Source organism: Perissodus microlepis, chromosome 7, assembly GCF_051167445.1.
Source record: "Perissodus microlepis isolate ML-2025 ecotype Zambia chromosome 7, ASM5116744v1, whole genome shotgun sequence".
NCBI lineage: Eukaryota > Metazoa > Chordata > Actinopteri > Cichliformes > Cichlidae > Perissodus > Perissodus microlepis.
In genome coordinates, this window is record NC_140467.1 from 28847415 (window position 1) to 28866198 (window position 18784).

General features: G+C 39.5%; 1 protein-coding gene across 1 annotated transcript; it reads left to right on the top strand.

The window, feature by feature from the left end:
* Nucleotides 1-7661: 7661 nt before the first annotated feature.
* On the top strand, nucleotides 7662-17382 carry LOC146383317 (single-strand DNA endonuclease ASTE1-like). Its single transcript, XM_084934515.1, has 5 exons — nucleotides 7662-8931; nucleotides 9036-9240; nucleotides 13855-13914; nucleotides 14623-14788; nucleotides 14869-17382. The coding sequence occupies exons 1-5, from the start codon at nucleotides 7720-7722 to the stop codon at nucleotides 15632-15634; spliced, it is 2409 nt and encodes an 802-aa protein (XP_084790641.1). The 5' UTR covers nucleotides 7662-7719; the 3' UTR covers nucleotides 15635-17382.
* Nucleotides 17383-18784: the final 1402 nt, after the last annotated feature.

An 18784-nucleotide genomic window follows, 5' to 3' on the forward strand; every position in this document is an offset into this window, starting at 1 on the left:
CAACTGCATAACTACGCACATGCACACACAAAAACTTACGGTATTTTCTCTTAACAATTGTACTTACATGATATTTATATGAGGTTGTGGTTATTATTTATTTATTATTAATTGCTACTTTTACTTTGTAATGAGACTACTATGTTGTTATTTTATGTTATTAGTGTTATTGCTATTATTATCATTATGGGTATTATTGCATTGAGGGCATTTTGTATTATTATTTCGTTATATATTTTTTATAATTTTTATTATCATCAAATTATTTCATTTACCATTGCAATCAGCATACATACTGCACTGTGCATAGTTAATGCACTGCACTCGGTTTAATCATTAATATTTTTGTGTGTGCATCTGTCCTCACAGGACTGTTTTTATTGTAGATCACAATAAAACAAAAGAAGCATGGAGAGGGGTTTGAAGAGAATCAAAATGTAGGAGAACAATGTAGCTGATGGGAAGTATCTTTATTTGGCCAAAGAAAAACATCCAAACCCAAAGTACAAAAGGAAACAAAGACTGGAGTCCAGAAACATACAGAAAAACACACCAGGAGCTAAATTTCAACTGGAAAAAACTAAAGAGCAGAAAAACAGGATAACACTACTGGTGAATTAAACAGACACCAATGAATACGGGAAGGTGCTGAGAGCTATAGAGATATACAGAGGACTGATTGAAGATGAGATGGAGGTGAGAACATTCAACAACAGATACAAATAATTAACAGCAGAGAAAAATAATGAGGCCAGGTCAGACACTCACACAGGCTGAAGTTAGAGACAGAGTACGGGGCTGTGGTCGACTCCTTTGTCACGTGGTGTGAGCAGAATCATCATCAGCTCAACGTGGCAAAGACCAAGGAATTGATCGTGGACTTCAGGAAGACCAGGAAACACTTGACCCCTGTTTCAATTCAGGGGGTCAGTGTTGACGTTGTGGAGGACTATAAATACCTTGGAGTACACATTGACAATAAACTGGACTGGGCTAAAAACACCACAGCACTTTACAGGAAGGGCCAGAGTCGTCTCTATTTTTTGAGGCGACTGAGGTCCTTCAACATCTGCCAGAAAATGCTCAGGATTTTCTATGAGTCTGTTGTGGCCAGTGGGATCCTCTATGCTGTTGCATGCTGGGGGAGCAGGCTGAGGGTCGCAGATGCCAACAGACTTGATAAACTGATCCGTAAGGCCAGTAATGTTGTGGGGATGGAGCTGGACTCCCTCAAGGTGGTGTCGGAGAGGCGGATGTTGTCCAAGATAAAGACAATGTTGGATAACACCTCCCACCCACTCCATGACATGCTGGTCAGTCACAGGAGCTCGTTCAGTGAAAGACTGAGATTACTGAAAAGCACCACTGAACGACACAGGAAATCATTCCTGCCTGTGGCCATCTACCTGTACAACTCATCCACTTAACACACTGTTTACTGCAACAGCTACACCCTTCTTGCACATGTTCTTTTTCAGCTATTTATTAATAAGTGACTTTTATGTATATATATGCCTGTATATATTGTGCTATTCTTAGTTAGTGTATTGTCTGTCTTAATGTTTGTTTATAATGGAGCACTGTAACGAAAAATAATTTCCCCTAGGGATCAATAAAGTATTCTGATTCTGATAAAACCACACACAGAAAAAAAGAAAAGCAGCTACTAACATAAACAGGAAGTGGAACAAGAAGACAACAAAACATAAAAAACGAATAGTAAACATGGATGAACTGCAGAGGAAAACAAAACGGTGAAACTTAGCTGAGCTAAAAACAGAAAATCATCACAAAAGTAAAAGTCATCATAAAAACAATAAAGTTAAACAAGAACCAAAAACTCAAAATGCTGAAAACATGACAAGTGTGTGATTAAATTAGTGGGAATTCAACTTCTCACCAACACTGAGCTGCAATATTTTATATTCATGTTTGTTCATAAATAATGTTCATGAGCCTGAACTTTGCTTCACTTGTGATCCAGCTCTGAGTAATATAGAAATAGAAATGATCTGAGTTCATTCATATTCATGAACTTGATCCCCAGGTTTCATTTAATTAACACCAAATCACAACAACACTCCTCACAGCATTTTATATTGTAAGATAAAGACCACATTAATACTCCAGCTGTTTGTTATGTGTTCCTGTCTCAGTGGCAATCTGGCCCTCCAAGATAAAATGCTGCCTGCACAGATTTAAACACACTTGGTCTTTTAATCAGGACTGACTGAGATGGGGATTATTTTCAGCTGTTTTCAAGCTTGCTTCTCTACATCAGTTACCTGCTCATTTGATTTATCTGTATGTCTGTATTGATGACGTTATAAGCCTGTTCTGGAGATCTATAGCAGAAATGTTGATGTGATCCCCATCCCACATCCTCATCTGAATGTTTAAAAATCAGGACTTTTACCATCAAGACCATTTGTTTCATCGTCCATTATTTTATTTTCTTAATTTCTTGATCACTGAACGTGGAAATGCTAACATGACAAATGACACTTAGTGGCTGTTTTACGTCACACAGAATCCACTGGAAGTAACATGTTGTACAACAGCAGGTTACACTGATCATCACTTAATTTTTGATGTTTAAACAGCTTTATTATTTTTATTATTTCTGAATTATGGTGACAGTTTGTGTTTCTTTGTCAGATGTTTTCTGTCTTAACTTTCTTTTATTCACTTTCTATTGTCCATCTTTCTGTCTGAAACATCAATTTAACTTTAAGCTGGAGATGCTGATTAGATTCACTCTCTGAATTCTGTCTATTAGTTGAACATCGGCTGATAGTTTGGGAAACCAGTTATTAACTGTGTTTGCCAACCAAAGTTTCGACTTCAAGCTCTGAGTGCGCTCACATGAAAGGAGGGGCGTCACACGTTGACTAAACAAAGTGGATCAGCTGAGCAGCTTACAGCAGTCAAACACTATTAGAGGAACAGGTGGCAGAGATCAATAAAGAATATGTATCAGTAAAATGAATGCTTCAGTACAAAATCATTAAATCTGATGAACTCACAACAGGACTACTGAATGTGCTCTCAGTGATGCCGTTTGTTTCTAATATGACACTTCAGAGTTCATGCAGGTAAACATTAAAGGTGTATTGTTGGTGTTAAAAAGGTGCAGACTGATATATAAAAAAAGCTCTTTCAGCAGACTTTTTATATATGACTTATTTCTAGGGGATTCTTGTTCCCACGCTGCACCGCTACACCTGATCTTAAGGTTCCTCCACCTACCAAATCTCACTTTAACCTGTGCTGATAAATGATCTCAGGCTATTATGTCCAAGCAACATCGAGTGTCAAGAATGAAGACATTCTTGACATTTAATGACTATGCAGAATAGTTGCAGACAAATGTAGTACAATGACAAAAACATTGTTTAATGAGTAAATATTAAAGTAATTAATGAAGCCAAATTAAAGGAAAGAAATAAGGAAGTGATGTGGTTGTGAAAACATGCCCGACTTCTACCCTGATTGAAGGCTAACTGTGCTTTTTACATTCATGGACATTTACACTGTATTTATAAATCGTATTTATTATACTATATTGCAACCAACACTCCTACCTCTAGCTATATAACTGTATTTATTATAGTAGCAACCCAGCAGCTCTAAACCTTACTCAATGTGCAATACCACTGTTCACATAGCACCTTATAATGCACTAATCCCTCACTTCCTGCTTACATTGCATATCTTTTTATCTTACATACCTTTTTTGTATAGATAAAAACGACTATCTTACCTTCTAGATACTTACGTTGTAAGAATCTGAATGTAAGTCTACATGCTGCCAACGGAGAGATGCCAAACTGTGTTTCGTTGTTCTTGTAACAGTGACAATAAAGATCTATTCTATTTCATATTGAACTGTAGCGGCAACCAATAGTGTTGGTCTCCAGTTGGTATCAAATACTGACCATTGGTGATTGTTTAGCTTTAACAGCATGAAAATAATTTGCTTTTTTTCAGTCTGATGTTTATCAGTTTGTTTAAATATAGTACTGTGCAGAATTGTTGAGTAACCCCTCATTTTATTATATTTTGCTTCAAGCAATTAAACACTACAGTAAAACTAGTATGTATTTAAACAAACAATGAATGGTTGATTCTTTGATAAAACACTGGCCTGTTCATAATTCAAACATTAAAAAGTTCCAAACACAAGGGATTAAACAGTGCTGTGCTGGGCTCCATAGTTCTGTGCTACAAGTAAACCCGTTGTCCATCCATCCATTTTCTTCCGCTTATCTAGGATGTATTATGTGTTATACCGACCGATGAACAGAGACAAAATAGGCAAAACTGTGTGCCATAGTCAGAGGTTAACTGGTTTGGTCACAGTTGGCGAGGGAACCGTGTGGAGAGAAGAGAAAGCAGACCAAAGTGCAGGCACTGATGACAGCGTAGCTGTGAGTGAATTTATTTAGTGAAAGACAAAATGAAACAAAAGCAGAGCATGAGGGGGACTTAGACTAACAAAACCTACACTGGGATAAACTAACAAAAGAACATGAGGAAAGTAATTAGTAGTACTATTAGTAGTAAATGTTACAAAAACCTGAACACCAGGAATGTGGAGCCTGAGACATAAACACCGGGGATGAGACACATTACACCCAGGAGAAAACAGACGATCTGACGAGGAACAGAGGTGAACACGCACAATAAATGTACACAGAGGGAAACGAGGAAATGGCAAACAGGCAGAGAACACAGCTAAACATAATCAAACGAGATAAGACAGAGGGGGAGCAAACAGAATACACTGACGCGGGACATGGCACTGTCAAAGGAAATACACGAACATAGAAACCAGGACTCTAGATGTAACACAAGGAACACAAGGTATAGGCACACTGACAAAACCTAAGGCCTGGAAAATCTCTAAATTACCAAAGAATAACTAAGAATACTAGAAATACGAAAGACAAAGCCATGACAAACCACTAAATCATATAAATATAAGAAAACAAAACATAAACACAGAGTCACCAGACTCCGGACCATGACACTGCAGGTGTCTGTATGTTGCTTCAGCATCTAGCTAGCTCTACTGAAGATGAGATAAAAATAAAGACAATAAAAACATAAAAGGAGTAAAATATTTTTAAGTGGCAGGTAATTTCAAATGCAATGTTTCTATCAGCTTAACAAACGCACAAACTGTGCTGCTAGCTAAAGGTCCAGCTGCTGTATTTCACAGGCAGGTGATATTTAAAGGTAAGGACTGCTCATTTAAAGCTTACATGTAAGTCCTCATGATTTTAAATCACACATTGGGTCTGTAATGTGACATTGTGCTTTTTTATATTGTGAAACCTGCTGCTAAACAAACGGAGGTAAACTGTGTTAAAGGTTATATGAACATCCTCTGCAGGTTAGTGCAGGTTAACAGGTTAGTTTGCTGTACTGTGATGGATTCAAAGTAAAGAACAGTGTGTGACTGGTGCACAGTGTCTGTAGTTTCATGGTAGGTTACGTCAAGTGTAGCAGAGATTCACATGAATTTTAGATGATGATCCTGAGATTCATTCACTGAATTCCACCTTCATACCAGCTTTACAGAGTCTAATATAAACACAGCATAAACAGTATATATTTGGGGTATTCAACTAAAATTTAAAGAGGTCGAAAAAGAGAGAAATTTCCCTCAAAAGTGTTGGAAATGCATACAACATGATCCACAAGCGTAAAATAATATTTACAGATGTGTACAATGATTTGTGTGTAACTTTTGAGGACTCACATGTGCATGCTTCAAACCACAAAGAAATAAGAATCAATCTGAACACACAAGACTATTTTACAAATGCATAAATCCAAACCCGTGTAAATACTGATCATTAACAAACAGTTGATTAAGTTTAGCTTCATGAATCCGATAATTTTATCTTTCAAAAACCTTGCTGGGAGCACAAGTGTCCTAAGTCATAAGTAAAAAGAATAAACAAACAAAACAAAACAAATAGACACAGGTACACAGTTGAAGCCCAGAAGTCCCAGTTTTAACTGGGACTTGAACATAGCTTACACTTGTCGATCTGTGTGAACCCCACGTGGGCATGTGATATGATCTGTGTGTACCAGGTGATTGGTGCACACGTATTTGAGGTATTGTGAGTGAGTGAGGGAGATGTTACGTGTAGTTTCAGACATTTGGGTGCAAATTTCTCTCCATATTTAATCAACTCCCCACTTTTCTGCTCAGTGAATGAATTGAGCTTTAGCTTATTCTGACAGCATTTTAAACCTGGGCTTGAATGGAGTCAGGGTCATCCTTATACACATGTGGGGTGCTCATTGATGAGCTGGGATCGGTATTTAGTTTTGATAAAGTTCACTGTGGAGTGGAGCCAAACGTGGTCAAGATGCACAGAGCTACTTTCCTCCTACCTGAGAAACCTGTCTCAGTGGCAGGATCAGTTCTTACAAACTGCTCTTTCAAGTCCACATCAGCTTAGAGAAAGGAAGAAATAGATAAGCAACAAACAGTGCTTTGGACAGTGAAAAGCAATAGGTGGATGCTGGGCCTCTCCAGATGCAGCTGGTGACAGAGACTATCTTTGTTCTTCTTTCTACCGCTTTCATGTGTAACTTACTAACTCAGCTGTTGGTTTTGCAGCCTTGGTGGTTCCTGGGTTATTCTTAATCTTTTAGAGTATGTAATCTTCTGACCACATCTGTACAGTGTTTTCCTCTGCTTACTTTCTACATAACAGATGTTCAAGGTGATTACATTAATTGAAATAAACTTTTTATTATTATGCATTAATATTATATTAATATGGCGTTTGTAACAAGTATCTCTACTTCTACTTAGGTGACAAATGACTCTAGTTGTTTCACCTCTGATTAGAAACCTAAAAATGTGAATACAAACACACTGCAGTGATTTGCAGCTATTCAAAGATCATGAGTCAAGATATGAAATGTTGAAATCTTTTGTAAATGTGTTTTACTTCAGTGCAATGCCTGCTCCTCACATAGTCTCCAACAATATCAGGTTTTCTCACAATAATCCGATGACAGTCTGAGGTAATGATTCTCTCTAGCTTATCACAAACACTGTTTTCACTCTGTTATTTAAAAGTATGGGTGAATGCTCTAATGAGTCAATCAATTCATTGTTTCACAGAAAGCCAGTGCACCTGAGTTTGGACTGTTTGTAGTAAAGAAAGGAGAACATGGACTGAATAGGCAGTGTTACAGCGATCAACCCGAGAGGTGGTAAAATCGTGCCTTTCTTTAGCAGTGGCTCTCAATTTGAAAAGCTCCTCTTCACAACATGGTTCATTACTGAATTTAAATACTGATTTCTTTAAACACCAGTTGGGACATGTGTTGATAATAAAACCTTTTTTAACCTTTATTAGTTTGGGACTAATAAAGGTTTATCGTATCGTTTTCTTATCTTAAAGAACTAAGTATCTTTGATATATTAACAGAGCTGGAAAGTTAATGAAACACATTTCATTTTGCTCCACATAGTGAAATAAAACTGAAAGCCACAACATGAAGATGAAAGAAATGAAACCAAAAGAGTAACATAGGTATGCTAGATTAGTCAGAGCAGGTGTGACTGGATCTGTCAGTGTGGGCGTGTACCTGTACGATGTTCTAGTAGGTGTATAAATATCTGCAGACACAGAGGCATTAGCACAATAACCACCGCTCACCTTCACCACACTTTAAGGAATAATGGGAATTTTAAAGTTAGAGGACTTGATAGATCAGATACCTTCTCTCTGTGAGGAGGTTAACATAGAAAAAGCAGGTCTCATCATTGATGGTGCAGCTCTGTACTATTTTTTGTATTATTACTCTAATCTGAAGCTGGACCAGCGCTGTGGGGGAGATTATCCTGGATTTAAAGATGAGGTCTGTAACTTCTTTAAGACTCTGCAGGACTGTGAAGTCACTCCGTACGTCTTCCTGGATGGAGGCTTAGGATCTGACAAGCGTGAACATCTTGTGTCTCATCTAAAAAAAAAACTGGAAAAAGCAAAGACAGTAGCAGAGACTGAGCTTGGCTGCACTGTACGAAAAAGATACAGGTCTAACGTCTTACCACCTCTGGTCAGAGATGTCTTCATAGAAATCTTGAAGGAGAAAGGCATAGAGTTTAAACAGTGTTTAGGAGAGGCAGACCCTGAGATTTTTTCTGCTGCAAATCAGAAACAATGTGCTGTGCTGTCCATTGACACAGATTTCTGCATCTATGATGTGAACAAAGGTTTCCTTCATCTTAAACACTTTGAGTGGAAAAGAAAGAAGGATGGAAAAATTCCTGCTAAGCTCTACACACGTTCAAAGTTTTGTGAGCATTTCAAATTGGACCCTGCTCTCATGCCAGTCTTTGCTTCAATAGCAGGAAATGATTGTTCAAGATTAGGTAAAGAAATATTTGCAAATGAATCATCTTCACCTGGCCAAAACGACATCAAACGACTGTATGGTATGCTCACATTTTTAAGCAAATTGAAGCTGGACAGCTGTAGTGATTCAGTGAAGAGAGAACACGCTCTGCAAAATGCTGTAAATCACGTTCGTGAGATCGAGGACAGATCTTTCAAACTCTCCATTCAAAAATATGTTGAACCAACAAAGACTGAGTCTGAGCTCCCTTTATGGGTTCTTCAAAAAATTGAGCGTGGAGAACTCACTACTTTCATCATAAATATTGTGGATCAGAAGACAATGATCCTGCCTGCTCTTGTGGAGGACTTTTCACAGCCAAGCAGTTACAGAGCTGCTTACTGCATCAGACAGTACTTCTATGGACTGTTAACTGGAGGTCAGATGTGCACTGAATATGACAGGGATAGAGAAGAGATCAAAGACAAGCATGTCCCATCCATACTCCTCAGCAGTGATGAACAGAAACAACTGGAACTAGAGCGTCTGCATGAGGTACTGAGGTTAATCAATAAATATGTGTTTAATTACTCTGACAGGTCATAAACGTGTTTCCGTGATACACATGAGCATCTTGTCTGTGTGGTACCTCTGTGCAGGCTCCTGAGGGTTTGCGTCGCAGGGTGTTTGAAGAAGCTCTGCAGGTTCAGACTTTAGACTTAGAAAACATCCCCGACCAGCTGAAGCTGCCAGTCTGTGTGACTGTTTTCTGGTTCAAGAGGCTACAACACCACCCAAAACCTGAAACTGTCCACTGCCTCCACGCCCTCCTACTGGGGTTTATGTATCACCATGACAGTCCAGGTAAGTCTCACTGGGTAACATGGTAGATATTTCCCAGATAATGGATAGAAAATATACTGTACTACAGGGTGGGCCATTTATATGGCCATTTATATATGGTTGGTGATATTAAAGTCCTGTTTGGGGCACATTAGTATATGTGAGGGGGCAAACTCCTCAAGATGGGTGGTGACCATGGTGGCCATTTAGAAGTCGGCCATCTTGGATACAACTTTTGTTTTTGCAATAGGAAGAGGGCCATGTGACACATCAAACTTATTGGTAATGTCACAAGAAAAACAATGGTGTGCTTGGTTTCTTTATTCTTTCATGAGTTATTTACAAGTTTCTGACCACTTATAAAATGTGTTCAATGTGCTGCCCATTGTGTTGGATTGTCAATGCAACCCTCTTCTCCCACTCTTCACACACTGATAGCAACACCGCTGGAGAAATGCCAGCACAGGCATCCAGTATCCGTAGTTTCAGGTGCTGCACATCTCGTATCTTCACACCATAGACAATTGCCTTCAGATGACCCCAAAGATAAAAGTCTAAGGGGGTCAGATCGGGAGACCCTGGGGGCCATTCAACTGGCCCACGACGACCAATCAACTTTCCAGGAAACTGTTCATCTAGGAATGCTCGGACCTGGCACCCGTAATGTGGTGGTGCACCATCTTGCTGGAAAAACTCAGGGAACATGCCAGCTTCAGTGCACAAAGAGGGAAACACATCATCATGTAGCAATTTCAAATATCCAGTGGCCTTGAGGTTTCCATTGATGAAGAATGGACCCACTATCGTTGTACCCCATATACCTCACCAAACCATCACTTTTGTTGTTCCAACAGTCTTGGAGGGATCCATCCAATGTGGGTTAGTGTCAGACCAATAGCGGTGGTTTTGTTTGTTAACTTCACCATTCACATAAAAGTTTGCCTCATCACTGAACAAAATCTTCTGCGTGAACTGAGGGTCCTGTTCCAATTTTTGTTTTGCCCATTCTGCAAATTCTGTGCGCCGATCTGGGTCATCCTCATTGAGATGCTGCAGTAGCTGGAGTTTGTAAGGGTGCCATTTGTGAGTAGCTAATATCCGCCGAAGGAATGTTTGACTAATGGCACTCTCCAGTGACATGCGGCGAGTGCAACGCTTTGGGCTCTTGCTGAATGAAGCTAGGACATCCACTGATGTTTCTTCATTAGTGACAGTTTTCTTGTGTCCACATTTTGGCAAATCCAACACTGAACCAGTTTCACGAAACTTAGCAAGCAGTTTGCTAACTGTAGCATGGGAGATGGGTGGTCTCGTAGGGTGTCTTGCATTGAAATCTGCTGCAATGACCCAGTTACTGCGTTCACCAGATATCAACACAATTTCGATCCGCTCCTCACGTGTTAATCTCGTCGACATGTCAATGGCTGTGAACAAAGAGAAACTTGTAAATAATTCATGAAAGAATAAAGTTACGTTGAAACCAAGCACACCATTGTTTTTCTTGTGACATTACCAATAAGTTTGATGTGTCACATGGCCCTCTTCCTATTGAAAAAACAAAAGTTGTATCCAAGATGGCCGACTTCTAAATGGCCACCCTGGTCATCACCCATCTTGAGGAGTTTGCCCCCTCACATATACTAATGTGCCACAAACAGGACTTTAATATCACCAACCATTCCCATTTTATTACGACGTATCCATATAAATGGCACACCCTGTACTAAAAGTAGTCACTCACCCATCCAAATCATTGAGTTTAGGTGTTCCAATGACTCTCGTGGTCTAGGGTGTATGAACTCAAGCTCCTAGGAATGCAGACTGCTCCTACAAACATGAGTAAAAGAATGCTTCGCTCTCAGGAGCTCAGTGAATTCCAGTATGGTACCACGCAACCTGTGTAACAAGTACAGTCATGAAATTTCCTGCCTACCAAGGCTATGTCCACATGTACACAGGTACTTTTGTAAACAGAGAATTTCAGTTTTCGTTAAAAAAAAAAAACGGACCACACGTGCAGTTTTGAAAAAATATCTCTGTCCACATGTAAAGGCAAAAAACAAATCAAATGCTGTCAAGAACATGCTTAAAAAAAAAAAAAAAAAGGTGGCAAAATAATCCTAACCATGTTGGCCAGTTAAGCACAAACAAAGATGGCACATAAAAGCAGAAAGGAGTCCTATGTGTGGAGAGACAGTGAGGTGGAATTATTCCTCAATATCACGCTAGAATATAAAACAGCAAAAACACACGAAAACACGAACTGGGAGACTTGCCAGGGCCTTTGCAATGCTCTAAACCATGCTTTCAGTCTGTAAAAACAAATTCAATGAGCTCGACATAAGCATAGTCCAAAATAGTGTTCGTGAGCAGTGCTTCCCACGGTTGCGTATTCTTTCTTTAGGTAAGGAAGCCATGGGTATGCTGGATCCTCAATAAGGAAAACTGGAATTGCCTCTTTATGTTCCACAGTTCATGCCATTTTTCAAATGTGTGTTCAGCATAGAATTTGCAAAAATATGGGTTTTGTGTACACTGCCTTGCCAACGCAACATCAATAAATTAATACCTATAGTCACAGGTGGCTTGTATGTTCAGAGAAAACATACCCTTCCTGTTAACATGGTCCATAGAATTCATGGATGGTTGCTTTATTTCCACATGGGTCCCATCCACAGGACCAATACACTGAGGAATTCCATAGGCTCAGTAAAACCCTGCTACAAGTTCCTCTACTTTGTACTTGCTGGTAACTGTATAAACACAGGGCCCAAGTGAACAGTAATTGCAGTACAAACTTGTCTTACAATTTTCAACACCACTTGCCTTAATAGTCCGAAAGCGTTTGCAGTCTTGCATAACCTCACTTCATCAGCTAAATAATGCAATGTGCATGCAACTTTTTTTTTTACAACACTGACAGGCAACTTCATTTTGGTTGTTTGGGCTTCAAAGTGCAGACGAAGTAGCTCACAAAGAGCCAAAAGTGAAGTCCTCAACATGCAAAAATTCTCTCGCCATTTTTCTGGAAGTACCTCCGTGCTTTCAAAGTTGTCTATCAAGAGGTGGTTCGACCCAGTCTTCGTCCGAAACAGACAACTTTGGCGTTGGGATTTGGGTTGTGAGAGCATATGTGTTGAATGTAGAAGCCACAGAAGTAGAAGTTCACTCTGACGCCTCAGTCTTTCTAAATGGAGGGAAAGTAACTCCGTGTGTGTATATAAGCGTGAAAAAACTGCAACACTATTTTGTCTATATCTGCTATTGTAGAAATTTATCTCATGTAAACAATAACGTGGCGCACAGCGTGAAGTCAAAAAAGGCGCACACCTTTGACGTTGGTTGACTAAATCTCAGTTTTCCTCGTTCACACGTAAATGCAAAGAATTTTAAAAAATCTCCACCCAGGCAGGAGTTTTTAAAAATCTCAGTTTTCAATGATCCAAAACACCTTTTACGTGTGGACGAAAGGCCCAAACGCATAGAAAAGGCTGCATTTTAAAAAATACCCGTGTACATGTGGACGTAGTCTAAAATTCCATAGTCAGCTGTTAGTGGCAGTATAACAAAGTGGGAGCGATAGGGAATGACAGCAACTCACAAAGTAGTAGGCCATGTAAAATTACAGAGTAAGCAGACCCATTGTGCTCAGAGGTCACCAACTTTGTGCAGACAGTCACTACAGACCTCCACACTTCGCGTGGCATTCAGATTAGCTCAAGAACAGTGCGTAGAGAGTCTTGTGTAAAGGGTTTCTATGGCGACTAACTGTATCCAAGCTTTGCATCACCAACCACAATGCAAAGAGTGGGATGCAATGATGTAAAGCAAGCTGCCACTGGACTCTAGAGCAGTGGAGACATGTTATCTAAAGTGATGAACCACACTTCTCTGTCTGGATATCCGACTGATGAGTCTGTTCTTGATGGTGGTCAGGACAACAGTACTTGTCTGACTGCAATGTGCCAAGAGTAAAGTTTGGTGGAGAGGGGATTATGATGTGGGATTGTTTTTCAGGAGCTGGTCCCATCCCCTTAGTTCCAGTGAAAGGAACTCTTAATGCTTCAGCATACCAATACATTTTGGCCAACTGTGTGGGAACAGTTTGGGACAGCCCCTTCGTGTTCCAACATCGCTGCACATAACTGCACAAAGTAGGTCCATAAAGACATGGATGAGTAGGTTTGATGTGGACAAACTTGACTGACCTGCACAGAGTCCTGACCTCAACCTGACAGAACAACTGTGGGATGATTTACAGTTGAGAGTACGAGCAAGGCCTACTCGTCCAACATCAGTGACCTTACAATTGTTTTTTATGGAAGAATGGTTGAGAAAAAAACAATAATATAATGGAGGCTTTCTGATGGCACTTATAAAATTGTGTTGTCCGCCCTACACTGGATGTCACTGCTTATTTATTCTATCTAAGTAATTGCGAATGTGCACCATGAGGGATATCTTTCCCCATGGAAGCAAAATAAAAGGTATTAAAAATGAAAAGAAGAAAATCAAGAAAAGCAAAATGAGGGAAGTTAACTGTTATACAATTTAAAATAAAATCTGGTTTAGCTATCAGCTGTCACTGAAAACAATGAAAAAGTGTCACATGTGAAAGATGTTCCTTCATTTCAGAAGCTAACAGAGAAGTTGAAGCAGCATCGACAGCCTCCTCTCCAAATGATGGGAAACAAGGTGAGCTCATATAGCGGAGACCTTAAGTTATAAACAGTTGTATCTATCAGTATCAACACTCTAAGTACAAGTTTCAAAATGTATTTAAACTTTCTCAGTTACAAAGATAATTATATTATTTACAGTTATTCTGGTGTGTCTTGATGAGCTGCTTTGACCCCTGTTGACCTTCAACACCAAACAGGTCGAAAACAGTCTGAGGCTCTAAGCAGGTTAACAGGGGACCAGGCTAGAAGAAGATTGTGAGCATGACAGAGGATGACAGTGGCAAAAACATGTTTCTGGTGAAATGTTGTTAGTTGTCTTTAGTGTTACAAGTGTAATCGGAGTTTTCAATGTTTCAAGATACACAAAATAAAACTTATTTAACCAAAAAATATTTGTAGATTATAAAGTGTTGGGAAATCAATGTGAAAACTGTGCAGACATGGACATCGTGGACTGTTAACAAATGTAGAATATGAATCACTACTGGCTACACTGAAAGGAAGAGGGCCCACAGAGATGACTCATGCCCTTGCATGTCACAGCAGGTTAAGACTGTAATCAGACTTCCTGTAATCAGACTTCCTGTAGTCAGACTTCCTGTAGTCAGAGTTTGTGTGACAGCAGCAGCACTGATGCTTCCACATCAGCCTGAACAAGAAGACAAACTGCTGCTGGTCTCTGGTTCTGTGTCACTGAAACTTTGTCTTATTTTGTCTGTAGAGGATGAGTTTGAGAGGAAGATGAAAGCTTTAAAGGATGCAGCTATCAGGAGGAAATGGCAGCCTTGTGTGGCTCATGCTTTCAGCCAATGGCAGTGCTGCATGAGGCAGAGCCTCCACCTGAACCAGCTGCTGTGTTCCCCTCTACCAGAACCTCAGTGTGCCCGGTAAACACCAGACCAATGATGCGCTCCACAGATGTTTAACACACTTCATCAACTTTAACTGAGATTTTCTGCTTTGTCAGGCTTTACTGTGGACCTCTCCTTCATCGGCTGGCAGATGAAGACACGATTGAAGAAGTACAGAAAACACTGAGAGGAGAAAAGAAGGAATTATATGAATATTTAAAGACGATTTCTTATCCAAAAACTACTGGGGAAGGGCCCTCAAGTGAGGAACAAGTACAGAAGCCTGAGGAAGAGGAGAACTCAGATGAAGATTCCAAAACCAATCCAGACAATCCACACATTGTGGAAAAAACTCTGCTTATTGGTGATGCTGTACTCAGAGATGTGCAGCTAGAGACTCCAGGAACTGTGATCAATTGCATTCCAGGAGCAAGAGCAGGTGACATTAAAGCTTATCTGAAACTGCTGTTTCAGAATGAACATAGATATGGGAAGATTGTAATTCACGTTGGCAGTAATGACAGCATTTTCAGTCAATCCGAGGTCACTAAAATTAGCATTGCATCAGTTTGTAACTTTGCCAAAAAAATGTCAGACACTGTAGTTTTCTCTGGTCCCCTCCCCTATGAGACCAATGATGTCATCTATAGCCGCATGCTGTCATTGAACCACTGGCTGTCTAAATGGTGTTCAGAAAACAGCGTGAAATTCTTAGATAACTGGCAAACCTTCTGGGAAAACCCTGGTCTTATTGAGGAAGATGGCATCCATCCCACTTTGGATGGTGCAGCTCTCCTTTCTAGACGTCTGGATGAATTTATACAGAATTTGGACAAGAAAGCAGAGTTAGGGTCTGTTGTCATAGAGGCTGTGACTCCATAACACCAAAGAGTCAAAACAGCTAAATGTGGTTTACTAAATATATTATTTTTACAGTAGACGTTAAGAACACAGAGAAATGAAGTGATGCAGGTTTAAGAGATGAATGGCTTCCTTTTATTTTTGGATAAACATGATGACGTTTTTAAAACTTAAAGTAATGCAGAAATAAAACACAATCCTGCCTCAACATTTAATACAGCAAGAAGAAAAGAACAAAATCAGGGAAATAAAGAGCTGTCAGTTTGGTTTGTTTTACTTTTTTCAGTCAGGTGATTGAACTGCACTAACTCAAATATAGTTTATGAGCAGCAGGAAACTGAAGAAAACAGGAACATGGATGCCAGTCAGGTGTTTAATGAGCAGCTGAGAGAGGAAAGGAGGAACTTTTCAAGAATTTATCAGACAAATCATTTGGTATAGACAAGGTTTTTTGTGAAATCAAACACCTTTTGGAGAGTATTCTCATCCAGAAAAACTGTAGTCTCTGTCAGATCCGGTCCTCTTTAAATTTTAGCATGTTGATGGTAAAAATGTGTTTGTCTTACCCGTTCAACTGGTGCTGTGCTTTCTGGAGTATTTTTGTTGCTTCAAGGCCTTAACAGAGCTCATTTGCAGCTTAGGAGTAATCCTGTTTTTTCTGCATCTGAGGCTGAATCTCAGGTGGTGTCTGTAATCAGCCATCTTACATTCTGTTTGCTCATACTGACATACAGCCCCTAATCCTGTTATCTCTGTGATTTCATGCTGTTCTCCGGTGATTTTCTTTTCATCAGATCCCCCCCCCCTTATGCTCAGTTTAACAAATACAAACTTGGACCAGCCTCAGTTTTGCTAGTTCAGGAAATAAAAGGTGATGAAAAATAAATACATTGTTTTGCTCTGTCTAATGTCCCTGTGTGTGTGTGTGTGTGTGTGTGTGTGTGTGTTTCACTGGTGTTTGATTGTAGGGGTGTTTGTTTCTGTTACGGCCCTAGCAGGGCCTTCTCCTGAAGTTGCCTGTGTGGGCGTGTCCTACGTATGTCCTGCCTGAGGTGCCACCTTTTTGCTTTTGAACAGCTGACTCCCATCAGCAATTAAAGGTATTTAAGGCAGGAGAAAGGTGAGCTCTGGTTGTTGCAGCTGGAGAGCTATGTTCGGTGATTGTTTACTCCTGCTCTGTGGCGAGGAGTGTTTGGTGACCACACTCTTTTTTTTCTTTTTACTTACTTTTCAGTTTACTGACCAATGTCTGAGTTGTTTGTTTCTTTAACTGGTCATAGCGGCTTGTCCTTCTCTTTTAGTTGAGTTATTAATAGAAACTTAAATAAAACTCTTTAATTTAACCCTTTTGCCTCCCTATCTCCTTTTTCTGACTGGGACACATTTTGTCAATTTTCCTGATCACCTGGACCCTTTTAATAGAACGTGTCATTGATGATCAATAATGTTGGGTGAGCACAGTTTGTGTTGCATATTGTGCTTCAGCTTGTGCTGCTGTTGTACAAAGTTAATGCTGTGTGTGTGTGTGTTGCATGTCATTTGTATCTCCATGCTTTAGCCCGTACCTCATCAAGTACAGGTGACATGTTGTTAGGAGTTTTATGCTTTATGAGTTTGTAAATACAAATTTACAGTCTAAGTAATAAATTGTTTTAAAAGAATGTTTTCTATTTTGTTTTGGGATTGGTCAGAAAAACGTAGTGGGATATAAAATGTTGGAATAAAAAACAAAATAAAATTAAAATTATCATTCGAATTAGTTATTTTTCAACTGCGTTATGGACAACAAATTTGAAAATATGATTTTGGAGGTTTTTTTGTTCACTAATATCATCAAGGATTAATCTTTTTATGAGTCCACATTATACTGTTGAGTTCAAATTACTCAACATCCTTATGTGCCCCATCATTTTTATTGCAGTTTAACCAACATGTAAAAGATCTATGACACAGAAATCACATGTAACACCATGAACAATGTTACAGAGTTTACCGGGCACATTAGCAGGAAAAAAGCAAATATTATTTAAGATAAAGACATTTTATTTTCTCTTTTTGTTTGCATAAATATCAGTACCTTTTGTCTTGGCACTGCTTCTCAGACTATAACCTCATGTAGCACTGATGAAGTGCTAATGAATTCATAGAAACCAGGTATTAAGCTAGATATTGTGCGATTATCAGTTGACTCGATCGTTAGACTTAAGAAGGGCTACTGGAGCTGATGTTCAATAATCAATAAATAAACACAACACAAAACGATTGTGCAGGTACCATGTATTTAAACAAAAGCAAGGAAAAATAACAAGAAAGGAAAAGTAAAATAACTTAAAAAGTTACTCCTACTGGAGCAGTTCAATCAAGCTTCATCATATTTTCTAGTCTTTGGCTTGGAATGAAGTTGGTTTGGAAACATATCTGCCGATGTTTCATCTCCTGCTTTGTGTTTATCTAGGTGCCCCACACTTTGGGAACCTCTGATCTAAACATGGCTGCTCGAAGGCCAGCTAGGATCCCTGTGGACCTTGCCCTACAAATGATCCAGGACCTGTGTTGCCAACTTAGCGACTTTGTCGCTATATTTAGTGAGTTTTCAGACCCCCATAGCGACTTATTTTTCTAAAAAGCGACTAGCGACAAATCTGGCGACGTTTTCTGGTGTTATTGGAGACTTATTTATGACGACTTTTTGACGTGAAAGTGTGTATCACTCTTACTCTCAACAAGCAACGGGTGCTGCCGTGGGCACCTTGCCCGTGCCAAAGCGCTCACAGGCGGAGGATAGTCCTCCCCCAGCTGCTATCAGGGCAGAAGATGTTCACACCTCCAAATGAAATGTGCATGAGCGAAGCCGCTGCTCCCGTAATGACTGTAATGCAGTCACTTCTTCTTTTACTGTTATGATGTTTTGTGGATCACAAGATTTAAAACTACTTATAAATGCAAACACACACACAAAGTAACTTCACCAGAGTGCCTATTTCGGGTCACTTTTTTTCTTGGTCCAAGCCCGGATAAAGGAGGAGGGTTGGAATTGTGACATTAAAAAAAACAATAATTGATAAAAGAAATTTAATTTGTAGTTCTGAACACAAACATGTTTTGACGCCTGATTGATTGATTGCTAAGTGCTCAAATGTGAATGAAAATAAAAAAATGTACATGTCAAAA